This window comes from Pezoporus flaviventris, unplaced genomic scaffold (genome assembly GCF_033815535.1).
Source record: "Pezoporus flaviventris isolate CSIRO_AGI_PZ_B2104156 unplaced genomic scaffold, CSIRO_AGI_Pfla_v1 ptg000015l, whole genome shotgun sequence".
In the NCBI taxonomy this organism is placed as follows: Eukaryota; Metazoa; Chordata; class Aves; order Psittaciformes; family Psittacidae; genus Pezoporus; species Pezoporus flaviventris.
The window spans coordinates 12,057,440-12,076,441 of record NW_026892563.1 but is presented as its reverse complement, the minus strand read 5'-3'; the positions used below and the strand labels follow the sequence as shown (position 1 = coordinate 12,076,441).

Below are 19,002 nucleotides of genomic sequence, written 5' to 3'. Positions count from 1 at the left end.
AATTAAGCTCAGAAACAAGTGATTATTCCCTCTCCTCATTTACAGATTCCTTTGTTGTCAAGCTCTTCCAGGACACTTCTCAGTTCTTCTATTACTTTTTTTCTAAACACCCATTTGTAGATCTGCTTTTATCCATCCCCTAAAAATGCCCTTTGTTTTATTAGCTTGTACTTCTAAAAAATTCTTGCAATGCATGCCATGGCTTTGGCCATTTTCATCCTTTTAGAGTTCTATCTTTAATGTGCCTGCTACTATAGCTTGTAGCCACAAGCAAATCAGAATCAGCTGCAGTATGGTGCTTAGCTGTGGAGCTCAAGGGCTCCAACAGCTCAGGTTCCTCGGAAAGCAAGTCAATCCCCTCCACTCAGCTTAGGACCCCCATCTCTCCCTGCCCTGCCCAACTGCTAATGCTTGGAAATATCCAGGGATCCAAATTGTTCAACTTGCATCACGTGCTTCATAATTTAAGAAGCAGAAGTGCTTCGTAATAACTACAATTGATAAAATATTGTAACTTGTGCTTTTTTAATAAAATGGAACAAAAGCATTCTAAATCATAGCAGCTTATAGGTCAAAACTGTCCATCGGTTAGGAGCATAGTGTAATTAAGAAGTATGAAAACTGCAAAATATTAAAGCCCTGCAGCAATTCAGATTCATGACAAAACCTTCATGCAAAATGAGCAATACTGCCTGACACTCTACTGATCTGGTCTACTTGGTCATCAGTGAAATAGGAATTTTCTTCCTTGGTAACGGCACATCCTCTTTTCCAAATGGGAAGAAAGGTACAAAGCCCTTTTTGTCAGCGCACAGTAGCTCTTTCCCTAGTTAGCAAAATTCTTTTACAGCACTGAGAAACGAGGACTTTTTGTTTACCATTAGTTGAGGTAAGTTATCTTGCTTTTATTTGGGTTTAAGACTACTGTAAAGGAGTAGCTTTTCAGTTGCAGCATGGTTTGTCAAGATTACAATGTTTATGACTGCATAAAATACATAAGTAAAAAATTACGGTTTGTAGAGTTTCTTATCAAGAGCTGAGACTTACATCTTTACAGAACTGCAAATACCTCCTTCCTTACTGCTAGCTGGTAATTTTGCTGGCAAGAGCATTTGTTACGATTTTCTTCAACCTCTATACCCTTTTGTCCAACTGCTGTAAGAACTAGCAAGGAAGTCAGTTATAACTACAGTTAAACTGTTGTAACAGCATTAGACAAGCTGTACTGATTCTTCATTAAAACACCCTTCGTTTGAAGCTACAATGTAAGAGGCGATTCTTTTTGTTCAAAAGAAACTATCAGCATGCTCTGTGCCGTTAACACTTCACATTGATTACAAAAAATTTAACAATGCAATCACTAACATACCCCACTAATGAGAAATTATGAGAAACTGTTTGATGCAGAACCTTCTGCATCAGTCAACTCTGATCGATCAGAAAGCTATCAATTTTGAAATTTAGATTTAATGCATTTTCAAGAAGCTAATGAGAAAGGAGCAACTTAAAATAAATACCATCATTAAAACTGCAAACTGTTACAATGATATATTATAAACTTGTCCTAAATAAACCTAGTGCTTCAAAAATTTACCAGTGAATTCGTATTACAAAATATGTGAAAATACAACAGAATACCACAAAACAACGTCCTTTTTCGGGGTCAACAATGACGCCAAGATGATTCAGTCTTAACTTTTTAAACTGTTAATAGAACATATTGTAATATAGAAGTTGCCATTTGGTTGAATTCTAGAGAATATCCCCACCCAGAACTCAAATTCACCTTTTTCATTCCTCCTCTAAAACTAGTGCCAAACTTCCTGTCAAAGCCAGTATTTTCTTGGAGAGCTTTAAAGTTTAGCCATTACTTATCTTCTACTACTACATTTTGGCAGCAACTATTTATTGGTCTGTTATTGCAAAAAGTGCAATTTAACAATAAACCAGTCTGAAGGTCATTCTATGTCTTGAGGATACATACCATATATTTCTTTAAAAATAATCATACTTTTGTAAGCAATACTTTACAGTAGACACCTCAAATCTACCATAGATGTAAAACTTAAAACGAGAAAAATTTAGTCTCTAAATCTTTATACACATATTTATATTCGAGTTTCTATATATATTATATATATACACGAGCACAAGAGTATATATAAAATATATATATCAGATCAAAAAAGAACAAAAACTGGGCACTGTACATAAAATCTTTTTAAAACTCAAACAATAGAAAAACTTTAAACATTAAACAATTTTAATAAAAGTTTCTGTACAATGCTAAGCAGTTTTATTTACATATAGAAAATGTAATAGGAGTAGTGTTTGAAATTACAGAACTCCTTAAAATTTCAATGGCAGGTAATCTGGAAAAAATAACAGCATTCCATTCACAAATATTTTCAAGCAATAAATATGTATTTATAAATAGTGTAAATTTACATCAAGATTAGAAACAAAAATCACAAATCTGAAGTTTATTCCTTAGTCTATGTGCAACCCATTTATCTTTGTGACTTGGCTGTTAATTGTTTTAAATTTTATTTAGGAACCAAAAGTGTAACCGTCATGGTTTCAAAACAAGACAGAAAAACATAAAAGCAGTAAAAAAATTTATATCACCTAACTCTTCACATTAAAAAAAAAAAAAAAAAAAAAAAAGTTGCCCAAAGAAAGACTTAAAATTTCTAACTACCTTACAAAGAAATGACCAGCTAAGCCAGTACTTTTTCCAAGGGAAATTCTGAAGGGGAAAAATGGATGAAACCAACTCATCAGCCCAGAAACAGAGAAATACAAAAGAGGTGGTCTTCAAGTCAGTAGTCTGTATAATGTTGCCAGTTTTGTCAGATATATACAAAACATGGAATTATTTTTTTGAAGTACAGCTGGATGAGCTTTATTTGTTTTGAGTTCTGGAGTAGGAGGCAGTGCTCTCTCCTGTCCAGTTGGTTGACACTCCGCACTTGGAAGGTTGCATAGACACAGCTTTCAGCCAGCAGCCTTACGGGATAGCTACAAAAATCAGTGGTGCAGAACTGGGTCACTTCCTGAATATCAGAAAAGTTTTCATTTAATGTCCATGAAAAAATGTCAAGATGAGGAGGATGGCAATGGAGGAGCCTGAAAAAGAAAACATTAAATTACCTTTTCTACAAGGGTGTAGAACTCTGCTGTTTAACCAAAACCTGCATAAATTATAACCATGAGAGTTCAAAGTCACAGGCACTACAGTCTTATAGGTCTGGACTCTTTGAAGTGGATACTGGCATTTTTTTTTCCAACTTACTCAGATACAATGTGCATTTTATGACTACTCTGCATTGGGATTTTGCCTATACTGCAGACTGGAGTATGCTGTGGGAACGTCTGTGTTAACACGATGTGAGCTGCCAATGTAAGTCCCACTGTGGCGGGAAAGAGCTCCGTGTGGGCTCAGTTTTGATTTATCTTAAAATATTCTAAAACAGGGATTCTCAACCTGTTTATCGTGGGGGAAGGACTGTCCATTTGTGGCTCTCCAAAAGCCTTGCGGGCTTCATTTCCTCCCCCCCCCCCCCCCCGCCCCTTTACCTAAACAACTATACAGAACTCTGAAGCTCTAAAGTCAGAGATCTGTGGTAGGGATCTCAGATCATCTTACATGAGGAGAAAGTGACTGTTTTGTTTTTTTTTTTTTTTAAACATGGAAGATACCACCAGAGTGGCTCAAGAGTGAAGTAAGCTACGTGTCTTGTTCCTGCCTATTTCAGGAGACAAGGTCTAGAAGATACCCAACTATTTCCCATTACTGCACTCTCTGGCATTACCACCAAAACACTGAATCTTTGATGGCATTTCCTTCTCTTCTTCTCCTGCTCAAGAGTCCTGCCGTGACATGGAATCCCTTCAAGAAGCTGCTCACAGTCTTTAAAGACACTTTAAACTGTATCATACTACCCACCTATGAAGCACTAACACTAGCTGATCCCTGTTTGCTCCAAACACAGAACCTCTTTGTTAAGCCTACTGCACCTTTGCCATCTGAAATTATCTTCACCCTGTGACTTGCAACAAACAATAACTCTTTTGATGTCAACTTTTAGGCTGTGACTCTTCTCAATTGAGACTGTATCCCCTTTAAAAGAAATGAGTGTGCACACCAATTTCACAGAAGGACAATCATTAATGCCCTTCAGGGCTGCAAGTACAGGCGCTTGTGGGAGGGGGAGCCACTCACAGGTTGAGAACCCTTGTTCTAGGGACAATGTTAACTGTTACCTATATAATGTTATAAACACAGACAACAAAATACCCTTCCCTCTCCCCTCTTGTCCGCACAAAAACGTTCTTGCCCATTTCCACTCAACTGGATGATGTATCTCAGAACAGGTTATTTATATGCTTTTCTATAACATCACTTTGAAATTTCTGTATTTCACCAACTGTAATGACAATGGCCTCCTAGAAGTATGAACTGAAGTTCAGCCACCTCAGGCTCTGTAGGACCAATGAAAAGAATTAAACTCAGAGGATGTGGTCCCGCACATTTGCCAGCCTCTACTGCTGAACCCTGAGGCCTTGGCTCAAAAGGTCACAACTTATCATGCTAGCATTACATGAAATAACTGTCTAGACATACATTTTCTGCAGCACCTGGAAATGAATCAAAAGACACAGCCACTTCTGGGCTGTTGTATTTAATTTGACATGAAATTCTTGTAACACTTAGTCCACTGTTTGTTTTCTCTGACGGAAAGGCAAGGCTTATGAACAAAATCCAGCATCACTTTCATTGTGATTACAAACAAACCATCTTTGCCTGAAACAATGAAACCTGGGTGAAATGTTAAGACAGTTGTGCTGACATAGTTCAAAGCAGGAGGCTGCCATATATAGCAGAAAGCTATAATGGCAAAGAGGCTTTTTGCTTTAAACTGAAATGCAAAGGAGGCCCCAAGCCAAAAGACAGAACTGTTTGAGAGCATCCACTTGCTAAGCAGAAGGACAGTGCTGATTTGGGAGGGGATGGGTGGGGAAAAGGAAGGGGAAAGAAGGGGTCTGAGTGCATAGGATGCTCTGCTGCTATACTGACTTCATACCACAACCAATGTATTAGAGATGCTCTTGAACCTGGTGCTAGTTTCTCCAAGCTTCACTGTCCTGATTCTTCCCATCTCCATCTGATCCAGTTATGGTCTTCAGGTGATCTCTATTGGATTTTTAAAGCCACAACTTTATGAATTGTAACATCATACTTTTCCTGATAACTCAGTGGTTATGTTCTGCAGTAAGTTACTGTACTATTTCACATAATTCTGACTCTTCAGTGTTTTGTTCAGCAAATATCACACACAACCCATACCTCCATTTGAATCAAATCCACAGTACTCATACAATGGAGTACCAAGACAGTCTACAAGTGCTTTACAAATAATGTATTTATGCACCCACTTATTAATTTGACTTACTAATGTAAATTGATCATAGACTTGCATCAAGTCCTCCATTTTGTACTGTTCTAGCACCACAAAATTTTCCAGGTTCGTGCTTATCTTTCTTGCACAGTCTTGGCAATGTACGACATAGGTCTTTCGAGAATTGCTCTCACTAGTGACAAAAAGCAGATCAAAGACTTCCACCTATTAGACAGGAAACAGAAAGTCAACAGTTACAGTTTGATTTTTTAGAAGTTAAACCATGAAACTATATTTTCTTCGAAATTTACAACCTTAACCTGTGCATGAGAAGAGAAAAATTACATTTGTTCAGGGAAAATCTATCCTAAGGCTCTGGCAAGTGAAATATTCCAAACCCACTAGTATTGCACTTACGATGTGTGCATGAACAGTGCTGTGGGAAAGCTTGTGGTCAATACAGGCAAAGCATGATTCATACTCTGAACAGGGGCTACTCAGTAAGGTGGGGATTTACAACTTTTTAAATTTGTCTGCAAAAGAAGTTAATGATTTATTTCCTTACTACTCAGTCATGTGCCTGTCCTACCCAAGAGGCTCAGTCAGAGTATGACTAGAAACCCATTCTCAGGAGGTAAGAAAACTTTACTTCCTGTTAAGCTTCATGGAAACTATTATCCAATACTTTAAAGATATTATTAACAGAAAGCAAAAAGGTGTGTCCCTGTGAAGAAAATGCACTTAAATTGCCTCTCTTCTGGGGCTGCTGACTTCTGAAATGAAGACAGATACACCTTCAAAATGAAGCTGAGCAGACTGAATTTTATGCAGGAAGGGATAACAACTTTTAATAGTAACTGAGAACTGAAAATTGACCTTGTGAGTAGCAATGCTGTGGAAGTACTGTGGAAGAGACTGCAGCCTATGTCTAGAAAAACAGCTTGATAAAGCTCTTTGAAGCCTGTACAGCATCACATATATGTGCTGTTAGTATACAGTAGATGCTGCAACTTAAAAGCAATATAAATATAGCAACAACAGAAGACAGGACAAAATTTAAATAACTATTATAATAGCACACAAGCCCCACACATGTATTTACTGACCTCACAAATGCTACAGTAATGAGCTGGCTCGTCCTTTGCTCGCCCGTGCCAAACAATCTCTTTTCCTGCAGCAATTAGAGCTTCCCTCAGTGTCTGACACTGTTTAAGAGTTCTTAACAGGCAGTACCTGTAAGCAAAACGAGTTGTATATTCAGTTCTGTATTAAACTTTATAGGAAGACTCAAACAGGATTAAATTTCTTTCAACGCCCTGTACCTGGCATTTCCTCTTCCTGTGCAATTTCAGAAACAGCTGGCTACTAAGAATCACCAGACTCATGACTTAGGTAGAAGTCAAACTACATGATTATGGACCTTTCCGTACTGCCCCTGGCCTTGCAAACAAACTTTATGTTTTCATTTTTGACTGGAATGCAGGGACGCTCTTTTTTTAAGCACAATAAACCAACGTGTTTTTGAAAGCAATTAATGCATTTTATTTTGAACACTGAATTTATTATCAAAAAGCTAGTTCAAACTTCTAAGTTCAAACTGTTTACATTTTGTGTAAATGACTACAGCCTAATCCAAAGAACTGCTTTAACTTACATCCTAAAAACCCTATTACTCCCTCAGCACTACTAGACTTTCAGCTACTGCAAGTCCTGAGAGAAAATCTTTACATACAGTGTAAGTAAAATCCTTTTAAAAATGAAATATAAAATATTTTCTTCCATGTAGAACAAAAAAGAATAGGTATTAGAAAAATCAGTCCCTTCATAAAAAAAAAAAAAAAAGACATAAAGACAAGAACTGGTCAAATGTCAAACTCAAATCAACAACTCCCAGTTCCCCTGCAAAAACCCCAATTTTATCTTCATAGTTTTATACAGTTCTCTTCTGTACTAGAAAAATCTAACTTGTTTTCTAGCACTGAGCTACATACATTCTCTAAAAAGAAGTTGGCAAAGTAGGTCGCCAGATTTCTAAATTACAATGTGATTTACAATAATTTTTAGCTTTCAGCTATCCTATTTATTTGGGCTGCAGCCTTTGCAGCCTTTAATCTCCTCCACAGGGTGGTTATATTACTACTCATTAGATGCAAAAGGAAGACTGAAAAAATGCAAGGGGAATAATAAACACTGGACAGAAAACAAAGTGCTCAAGAGTTCTATCAAAATATTTTCAAACTTGATCAATCCTTCTCCTATTTTAAAGCCTTAAAGATATAATATATAAATCTGTATTAAAGAAAAATAAAAATGTTTCTTTCATGTGTTTCCAAGTAATTAACAGAATTTTAGGCTTACTTTGAGATATTCCCTTCTTGTTGTTTTCCACTCAGACCATTCATCTTCACTCAAACCAAGTCTATGGCTTCATTAATACCCTTACCGTAAGAATAATGCAAAAATGAATGCATGTTTCTGTATCAAACATCATGTTTTCATATACCAAACTTGAAGAGAACTGAACAGCTCATCAAGCTGTAAACTGTATGACTATATCACATTCAGTCAAATTCAAGTATTTAAAAGTACAATTTAAAATGGACATCAGGAAGATGTCCTGATTTATTCTAGAAGGGCAGTAAAAAACCTGTCTGAATATTCAGATCCAGTGAAACCTTTAGAACTGTGGAGACCATCCCAATGGCAATGCATAACTGACCTCTTTATACCTTTCAGTAATGTATCTTCCCTACTGAATCCAAAATGTATTTTATCTGGCTTCATGATTTTGTAACAATCCTCTCTCCCATGTCATGTTCTTTTACGTTTCTAGAACTATTTTTGTAAAAGAACTTAGTATTTCAGTTACTCTGGAATTAATTTTTTAAGCCTTTATTACAATGTTCCCACTACCTCTAAAATTTTTCTCTTCCTCAGATGCATTTTTAAAAGTCCTTCTGGCTTCCATCTGAGAGGCCTGCAGTTATTTTTTTCTTTTCTTGAGGGTCCCTCAGTCAAGTTTTACATCATTTTGTCTGCCTGTGGTCCTGCTCATGATTCCACTGTTAATATCTTTAAAAAAATCTCATGAGGAAAGCTTCAGTTTTTGCTCTTTTATCTAGCAAGAGAGCACTGAAGTGCACATTAACTAAAATGTAAGGAGATTTCAGATTTCTTCCAAAAGCAAAGTCTATTATTTTTCCCTAGTGCTATTCTATTTCTTTTAATTATTTACCTGCTTCCTAATATTTATATGTATCCTTGAATTTTAACTTTACTTTTTTCTGTAGTGGTTGCTTTCACATAACCAAGTAAGATATATTTGTATTTATCTTTCAAATTGGAATTACAAATTACTTTTTATTATTTTCTAAGAGCTATATTCTTTTGTACTATTCTGATACCTAAAAAGCCTCAGAGACAGAAGTCAAACTGCCTGAAAACTTCAGGTATCTTCAGTGTGCAGTTTTAGATAGAGACTTTGTATTTGGCAAGAAGACGACAGCTGTGTCACCGATATATTTTTTTCCTGGTGACAAATGAGAAGTCAGCTATTCAAGATGAATTCAACCAGCTGTATCAGAAATCACTATTTCTTAAGTGTTTTTATACACCCGCGTACACGCACACACACATATATATATAAACACAAATGTCTCTATTTTGTACATAGTAAAATCCACGAAAAGTGGACAGCAGCTACTTGCCAGCTGGTGCTATTTTCCTGCAGACAAGCAGTCCACAAGAAAGTTATGCATGAAGGTTTACGCATTTCCAGTACGCTTACAAAGCCAAGGTCAGATACTAACTAGACTGTGTATTCTGGTGACACCTATTTCTAGGAACAGCTATACCATGATTTAGAAGTGGCCACAATAAAGAAGTTTTCTCATGTCACTGCTACTAGATGTATTTAACCAGAGCTCAATACTGGATCTTCCTTTTGCACACATAGCATGGTACTTGGGATTTGGCTGACAACTAACTTGGATGGAAGACTTAATCCAAGTAAACTGGAAATGGTATCAGTAGACTGGAAAACACAAACGTATGCAAGACCTAATTTTGTATCCACTCCTTAGCATCTCTGTTTATTTTTAATCTACACCTTAAATTTAGGTGTCTTATTAGGAACAGCTGAGCTGCTGTCAGCCAGCAAGATGACAGGAAACTACCATGTTGTCTTCTGTGTTTCTTCACAATATTGTAAGCTCGCTTGGAAAAGGATACTATGCTCAGTCATGTTTTCTCTTTTTAAACCTGAACCACGGCAAAAGCCCCCAAACTTGTGCAAATGCAAAATAAGGTGGCTGAAATATCAAAATCATACTTTGCCAAAAACATTCTAGAACTGCTCTGAGCAGATGCCTGCTGGGCTTGGGAAGATATATAAAGATAATTGTGAAATATGTTTGTGCCGTGGGTTTTTTTGGTGTTTTTTTTTTTTTAATGGACATTTTAGCTTCCTCCCTCCCACACCCTGCTTCTTTTCCCCCTATTTCTCACTATATCTCTTCAGTTTCTCCTCTCCCTTCTGTGACACTATGAATCTGAACACTAACAGCTCATTTGAAGGGGCAAGACAGTCAAGCCTTCAGCAAAGGCTTTCTCTACCCTAGATATTAGTTATTAGCTTTTTAAGGAACTATTCACATAAAATGTTATTCCAAAATCCAGCTTTGCAGCGACTACAAACTTGTCTTAAACTTCCAACATTCTTGGTTCTTATCATTTTACCAATTTTACTGTTCTGCAATACAGTTGTTCAAGCCTAAAATAAAATCCTGCTGTAAAAGGTGTCTCACTCAGATGTCATCAATAAATCCTACTGGGGAAAAGAAGAAATTATTTTTCATTGCCCTTTTTTGTATGTTAACCCACACTTTTTTCTAAAGGTCCACTTCAAGCCATATTATAAAAAGGATTCAATTCTTGTAGATCCAGTATGCTGATAATATTGAAGACGTGTTCAAGCTAGATGCTCCTTGGCTAAGGCTTAAGGAAACTGGACTGCTGCTACCAGAGTATTCTCATGATAATTAATTTGCTTTGGAATTAATTCCCCACTTTTTTAGGACAAACCTATGATACATGGTGAACTGTTTATTCATCCCTCAGTCTAGGTATAATGGTGCTGCAACATGAAATACGCAGTATTTGCTTGAAGGTGCACTATTTGAAGAAAATTACTAAAGATGCTCCAAGCCTGGACTATTCCTGCATTTTGGAGTATGCATCCAGAAACTGTCACTAAACTCAATTATCATTTTGCACATCAAGTAATTCATTGTTCAAAAGAAAAAGCAAAGGGTAGGAGGCTTTCAAATTCCTACTTGACTGTATTTAAAGCATTTACACTGAATCTCCAAATTACAGAATGTGAGCACTAACTAGAGGTTCTAGAAATATAAAACTAAGTTTAACTTTGCTGTAAAAATGACTAAACACTCTAATATTTGGGTTGATGACCTGTTTTTTTTTTTCTTACAGTAAGTATTCTGAACAGTTTTTGTCATCTAATTCAATCGTGTCTGTAAACTGCTGCACAAAGGCTATGGCATATTTAAAAAGAAAGTAAATTATATCGCTCTGAAGCTGTGCAAGAGTAGCAATTAAAACATAGTAAAATTAGTAATATCTTGATTCTTTGAAAAACAGAATACAAACCAAATTTGGCTTGATTCTCAGGAACAGAAGTCTTATTAATCCTTATAATGGATTACTTACAAATCAATTACTCTTTTATGCTTGAAGAGGAAAAAGGTACAGTAAATGTTCAAATAAATAAAACTTACTTTATCATTTCAAAAAGCTTTGGATCTGAGACCTTGATATTTCGAGCCATATTCCATGAAAGATGAACCATGGGTACTATGGACTTAACACTCTGCAGTTTATTCCACTCGTACCGTTCCACTGCCAATTTATATTGACAGGCTGTACAAAAACAAAATTTCAGAAGCAATTAGTGAAATTAAAAAATAAGTATCAGCTGCAGCAAAAATAACTTGATTATAATTCAAATTTATATCTTTTAAGGCTGTATCTTTTAATGACCCATTCATTCCAACTACACTTGAATTTCTTTTACAAAGTGCATTTATGATGCTAAAGAACACACAATACCACGGCAGCAACAACTACCAGTGAAGTTACTGACAAGTGTTCGATTTCTATGATGAACATAGAGCAATATTTCAAAAAGGGTTACTTCATACATTTTCAAATATAGCAGATGAAAAACAAATGGCCTGAACTTGAAATGTCTGAATCTCTATTTACTCTATCATAATTTTACAATGCTGTAGTATATAATTTGTCTTGAAAATAAAGACTACACCTTGAGAGATTTGTTGCAATGGGTCTAACTTTTTCATTATGCAGCCTACTCACCCCACCCTTTTAAAAGAAACGTTTGGCAAAATTTACTGTGGCTGAACATGTGAGTTCTGTATCAGTCAATCTTACAATCCTGGATATACCATTTATTGCACCATAATGAAATGAGGACGCACCTTAAAACTCTTTAAGAAAACAGGGGGGTTTGGAAGTACATTCTCTTCAAACGATTCACAATCATTTTAGCTGAAAAATTTCCCTTCATTCTTGCATCTAAAAACTTTCCAAGATCATGGTTCAAAACTAAAGACTTCTAGAGCAGTAAGTCTGAAAAACCTAATAATCCTTTATTAACAAAATTTTACAACTGTTCTAATTTCCTGATGATTTCACTAGAAAGCAATTAGGTAGCCACTGTCCCCAAAACATTAAGACCGCACAAGTGCTTAAATTCATACGCAATCCATAGTGCAGTCTGCTGGGCAGAACAAATTTTAAGAAAAAAAGCTAAGAAATGGCCTATGAGAGTGTATGAATTCAATATAAACATTTTATTCTGCTAGTGTTTGCTAGACAGCTGTTAATTTTTACAAGCATATTAAATGAGCAAGCGCAAAGACTGCATTCTTGCTGCTTCCTCTTACCAGCAGAATTATTCAAAGCTTCAACACATGTTTTAAAATACAGTACAGTTTTGGGTTGTTTGTTTGTTTTTTTTTAAATCTAGTAAAACAACATGGCAAATTAGTAAGAAATGGTAGGTTCCACGGCGTAAGTAGTATGCTATCACCTCATTATGTAGTTCAGCACAGGCACTATTCAGCCATACCTGTAAGAGGGCCAACATTCCATGCAATGTTGTTGCACCAGCCGATAGCCTGAACCCAATGAACAGTGCCAGCATTTATCCACACCAAATCCCCGGGTCTTTGAATAAACCTATAAACTGGGACATTGGCTTCATACAAGTCTTCCAAGTTTGGCCACCAAGATCCCATTAGAAAATTCATATTATTCCTGAAACAACAAGAAAAATGAAGACTTCAGCATTTATCAGCAAACAGTGATACTTCAATGAAATTACCTGTAAAAACTGATCACCATGATAAACACTTGCTGCATCTAATCAGTGACCCAGGAGAACAAGTCAAAAGGAAAGTTTAATCTATGAAATTCCTGATCCTAATTCCATATTTCATATCCTGCAATAAATTAAAACACTAAACCATCTAGCTCCTGTGTGAAGTCAGTTTATGGCTTCCAGTTAAGTTCTACTATTTCCCAGTATTTTATTAATGCTGAGGTAGCGAAATCATTGCTCAGATCTAGTGACACTGGTGCCAAATACTGCATTTTTGACCAGTGACTGATTTCATATATAGACCATACCAGCTCTTAAGAATGTCTTCCATTCTGAACAATGCCAACCATGGACTCCTACTGTCAGTGTATGCATGTGAAGCTTACCCATGCAACAAGCAACCCCTTAGCACCATCTCAACTGTGATTCAAAGGTGTGTGCTACATTCAGCCAAGAAATGTTGACCCTCCTGAGAAGTACTGGAAAAACACCTCCATATAGATTTCCTAAAGATTAACTCTTCCACTATGGTTATGCAACACACGTTTCTTTACCATCTTTACCCCGATTTTATCCTGCTTTTACACCGCATCGTGAGAGATATTCGTAATTCACAGTTTTCAAGAAAGACAATTCAGTGCCTCTATCAGGCACTCTAGACATTTTATGAGGTTACCAAGATATTAGATTCTCTGTCACCATCAAAGGACAGTATCATGAGGGTAAAATGCATGTTGTCATCAGAGACATTGCAACTGAATCAGTGGAATTACAATTCTGAGGTGGCTAATCTTTGTACAAGTAGATGAAATAAGAACAGTTGACAGTAGACAGGAAGAAGATAGAGAGCTCAGAGACACTGAGATGAATCTGCAGAGCCCTGGAAAAGCTCTGAAGAAATGTCAAGAGCTTAGTCCAGTTTTAACTCCACAAGATGAGAAACAAAAATTCTCCTGTAAGATCAGCTTCAGAGGCTACGGTTTGAGTATTAGCATGATCAGGGGACACAATTCCTCCTCCTCCACCTCTTTTTTGTTGTTTTTTTTTGGAGGGTGCATGTGCAGGCACACAGAAATCCCAATATTGGAGTGTCTCCCTGACTGTCAGAGCACCTCAACTTCCTCAGGCAAGCTACAAATATGGCAAACCATGCCATGACACCTCCTGGGGTCTGAGTAAACTAAACCCTCCTTATAGATGCAGCAAGAAACCATGCCAAAATACCAGTGTACACCATGTACATGAAACATAATAAGATTAACAGCATGCATCTCCAGGAAAATACCCCATCACTCCTCAGAAAACCAAAACAAACTCCCAACTCTAGATTTTGCGTTTTGACTTAAAGTACTTTTCTGACTACATGGAAACACCATAAAATAATGTCCACTTAAAACACCCTCAGTAATCTCCCCCCATTAGGTCTGACAAAAGCACAGAGAACTTGATAGAAACAAACAGCACACCCAGCTTACTTTTCACAGAAGTCATTCATGACACCCCAATAGCTTTCAGGGACAACAAACCATTCACAGTCACCTGGACCAATATTTATGTTTACTGAACAAAAGTTGTTATTTTCCTGATGACCTGAAATGTAGAGGAAAATAAACACTTTATGTAAGGCTGATCTGTCAAAGTAATACTATGAAAATAAACAGCTACTATCACTAAACCCCCTACATCACAGTTCAAGTTTTTGTACAGATTTTTTTATGACATGCACACTATTTAGGTACTTCACAGTGTTAACAAATGCAATTAAGCTACCAGTGACAATAAAATTCTGCTTTTGTTAGTTTGTGGGAAATGAAAAATTTGAGCTATCGATCTTGTGAATCCGACCAGTATTTCAGCAGTTCCCTTTCTATAGAAATAAAAATGCTTCAAGATACTAAAGCTTAGATTTTGCCTTTTATGATAGCTCTTGACAGTCCCAGTCAGGAGCAGAAGTTGTGACTCCAGGCACTAAACAGACAAGTAGTAAGTAAATCTTTCTGAAAGAGCTTTCAAAATCAATGTAGAAATGCCAGTGTTTTATCTTCTTTTGACAACTCAAAAACTAAGCCATAATCCCTAGTGGAATTTTCTGAAGTTGTACTTCAGAAAAAACAAATGCTGTAATTTAGTCCAGATCCCTTAAGTCTCAGTCCAGTGTCCTAACACAGCACTATTCAGTATGGAGGGTTGAGTCCTATCCTCAGCCAGTAAGGAATCTGAAAAGCGAAAGTGTACCAATTTCTATGATTGCACAAGACCTACTGTGGAAACCTATAAAAACTTTCAATGTGTATAAAATATAAGTAATGTCCAATTATATAAACCCATCTTCTTTTTTCCCTTTAAAGAATCCAGTATTGCGTGCAAGACGTTAGTATGGTAATTACCTAGCATTGCAGAAATCCAGGAATTTCCACTATAAGGTAATTTAGTACTTCATATGTGCACAGTTCAGTTAAACAGGACACTAAAAAAATACTGAGTTTGTACAATTCCATCACATTTAGGCATGCTGTAAGACATGGAAATCTGCAGTGCAGTTAGATCAATACCACAGCAGGAGAACCTCATTTTTTTCATGCTAAGATATTATACTCACCTGGTGTTCTGCTTCCTGGAACCTTCATGTACAGCTGCACTGTATTCATGCCCAGGATGGTATGACCAACATGGCTTAGAAGATTTCCTGCTGATACCACACGTACAAAAGCAGGAAGTTTTGTCAGTTCATGGAGTTGCAACTTCCACCTGCAGCAAAATAGCAGATTGACAAACTGTGAATCCCTAAAACTCTTGAGAGAGTTTGGGAAATAGAAACATTTTCAAAAAAATTGTTAGCATAGGAGATAAAGGAGCAGACAACCCAGTGCCATGTAACAGCATCTAATAAGAGGGAAACTGAGACAGTGCAGTACCCCTACTTGACAGTTACCAAATTTAAATGAGCTGAAAGCCAGGGTGGCTGGACTCACTCTCAAAGTTAGCCACTCTGCTGCTATACTGCCAGGAAAATCTGCTTGCAATTTACACCTCTGTGTACATCCTTTCCAAGTGAAAACAGAGCTGTACTCTCCCCACACTCATGCCAGCCAGTCAGAAACTGTTAACCATGCTTTTAAGAGCCAAATGATATGATGCTACAACATATGTCAAGAAGACTGTCTAAACACATCCTACCCTGTGCACACAGTTGCTGTGGCCAAGAAGGTAACAACATGCACATGCTAACTGAATACTTGCATTAAGAAAAACAGATCTTCAAACACAAAAATCCCAGAACTTCAGTGTAGATCTCTGAAATGTCACCCAGGTTTGTGTTACGTAATTTTAGAATTGTGGTAATATTTAGAAGTATTTTGACAGTTGAGTGGACAGATTCTTCTTCCTCTAAGTAGTAGATCTACTCTTGAAGTAGATCCTAATTTTCATACTCCAGCTGGTGGGACTGGCAGCCCAGACATGCTAGATCTTTTATGGAAATATATACTAACTAGAGATTGAACCAAATAAAAATGTATTACTGGTTACTAAAACCATGCTCTCAGAGTATTTCTAGTACCTCCTGATGTTTTTCTGTGCTACCTTCATCTGCTCTCAGAAGGATATACAGCCCAAAGAACTCTCAATTTATTCCCTTTTTTCTGAGGGAGAGGTATCATGGTTTACCCAGAGGTAAGTACTGATCTGGTTTTTACTACATATTTTGAACCCTGTTCCTGGATAAACAATCAAGAGCTAAGAAAAAGTGGAAACAGAAAAGATGATAGTAGGAACAAAAGGAAACGGAACCAAAAAAACAAAATCCAGGCAAACAAAAAAAAAAACCAAAACCAACCCAAAACCTTTAATCTTAAAATTTCTGTGCAAAGACTTAACACTTGGTATTGTGAGATGTAATTAAGGTTGCAAGCAAATAATTTAAAGCCTCAGAATGAAACAAAGGGAATGTATTAGAAGGAAGAATAGTAAGAACAGTTTCTGATGGATGTTTAAGGATCCTGGAAAAAAAAGCTTGCAAAGAGATTTTAGTGGAGAAGGACTCACAGCAACAGTTTAAAGACCAAAGGTAAGAATTTCATTGTGAAATGGGGTGTGCTACTGGAACTGGGTTTATCAGCAGACTGACTGATCTCTGAGCAGAACACACTGGTTTTCCAGAAGGAGCACCATATTATAGAATATCACCGTGAGCAGGAGAAACTGTAATCAACTTACTTCTTGTCATCTGACAGGTCAATGTTGGTCCCAAACTTGATTGTTTTAAAAGGTCCTCTTCTCCTCCTCCCAGAGCTGTGCATATAAAAAAATGTAACAGGTGAATGTGAAAATGGGAATTATGTAAAAAACTACAGAAAACCAAGAACAAAATTATCACAGTTATATCACACTTACTTATCAGAAGATGTGGATTCGTTATCTGAGTGGTCCTTGTGATGACTCTTCTTCTCATTTTCCTCCTATAAAATGCAATTGTGGAAATGTTGGGGTTTTTTAATCTATATAAATATACAGAAAAGCAAGGATATGTATATATACATAAAATATACAGGTATGAGTACTTTTCTTTCAACATGCTGGTACAATCTTTAAAATATCTGTATCTGAGATTTTATGTCATTATTACTGTTGAGAAAGAAAAAGTTATTAGTCTAAAGCCACTGCAAGAAATTCTGAATGGGTACAAATTCAGTGAAGCTAAGGCCAGGACAACAGAAAATATCTACACTGTAAATATTTCTATTAGCCTTCGTTACAGTTGCAAATGAGTGCATTGGTTCGCATCACTATGCAGGTGAACATGAATCCAATCTTAAGGAATACTGTTAACTTTTTCAGACTAGAACATTTACCTTCCAGCAAAGTCAAGCAGGTATCCCAACAGGAAACTAGGATGACTAATATTTATAAAATTAATTTTATAAAATCCATTATGTAAGATCTTTTGAATTTTTCATAGCCATATGCTATTTTAGCACTGCAGTAGCTAGGACCATGACTAGTGAAAAAATAAATCTCACCAATATTGAATGCTGTCACTTGATCTTTTGAGATGAGCGCACTCAAACCCCTATTCTAAAGACTCCTTTTTTGGCAAGTATATAGAAGGAAAAAGAATAAGACAAAAAGAAGGAATGAACTGCCTGGAGTCTATCCAAAGATCTAGGGTTTTGAATGGGATTGCTGTTAAATCTCAAAGTGCCCTATGTACCTGAGAAAGTCCTATTCATCTTTTGAATGAAGGACAAAGAGAAACAAAAAGGAACCTAGCGATGACGGATTTACGAAATACTGCAAGACATGTTAGAAAAGCAATGTTAACAGTTGTCAGAGGAATGAAAAAAAAAAGGATCACTTAGGGCAAGCCAAGAGGATTGTGTCTGTAGAAAGAAGAAACAAAGTTTTCATTTGAACACTGTGAAAAGTCACCTAAGGACAGGCAAAAGCAGTGTTAGACAAATGACACATGTACATTGTACATTTTATTTCTCATTTGCAAGGGAAAAATTAAAATAGTAATTCTGAAAATTATTTCATAGATGCATTTTTAACACTAATTTGTAACAGAGAAAAAATCAGAAAATACTGCAGCTCACTTCTTGGCGCAAATCCAAAGCTGAGGCTTTCCTGCTGACAAGCTGGAATGGGATCAGTCGAGTACATTATCGAACTTGTATATATATATATATATATATATATATACATATATAATGTTCCAGAGAAGTAATGCTCTGGAACAATGTGCAAGAATACTATACTGGTGCAACTGTTCAAGAGGCACCAGAAAACTTTAGTCGATATCCCACTTAAATTTATGACTACTGCAAAGAACAAAAAGCCCATTTATGTCCCAAGCTCTTGATTACTTCAGTGGGCCCCCAACTTCCCAATGGTATTCCCATTTCTTTTCCTCACCCTATTATCAGTCTTGCTCAAAACCTAGTAACTACCTCCCTTCTCTTCAATGACTAATTATTTTCTTCATTTCTAATCTTTCTCTCCAATGCATGAAGTTTAAATTCAGGATTTCTCTTTCCTTTCTTACTGAAACCACTGCTGCTTTTGTGCAATGGAAGTGAAAACTGCAATAGACAATCCCCCACATTGGTGTTTTACCCATTTTCTAATTAACAACTAGAATATCTTTTTGTCTTAGTTCCACCTTAGCCTAAAACCAGGTAA

General features: G+C 36.5%; 1 protein-coding gene across 14 annotated transcripts in view; it reads right to left on the bottom strand.

Moving 5' to 3' along the window:
* Positions 1 to 506: 506 nt before the first annotated feature.
* KDM6A (lysine demethylase 6A) overlaps positions 507 to 19,002 on the bottom strand; it is a 158,232-nt gene continuing 139,736 nt past the window's right edge. For 7 of the 14 annotated variants that reach the window (XM_061453434.1, XM_061453439.1, XM_061453438.1 and 4 more), the window contains 8 exons: positions 17,215 to 17,279; positions 17,038 to 17,112; positions 15,422 to 15,570; positions 14,298 to 14,412; positions 12,571 to 12,758; positions 11,198 to 11,339; positions 6,509 to 6,635; positions 5,204 to 5,627 (listed from right to left, as the gene is read on the bottom strand). In XM_061453434.1, the coding sequence (XP_061309418.1) occupies positions 5,334 to 5,627; positions 6,509 to 6,635; positions 11,198 to 11,339; positions 12,571 to 12,758; positions 14,298 to 14,412; positions 15,422 to 15,570; positions 17,038 to 17,112; positions 17,215 to 17,279 (1,155 nt within the window). In that variant the 3' untranslated portion in view covers positions 5,204 to 5,333. The other 7 variants (XM_061453437.1, XM_061453442.1, XM_061453441.1 and 4 more) reach the window with 4 other exon arrangements.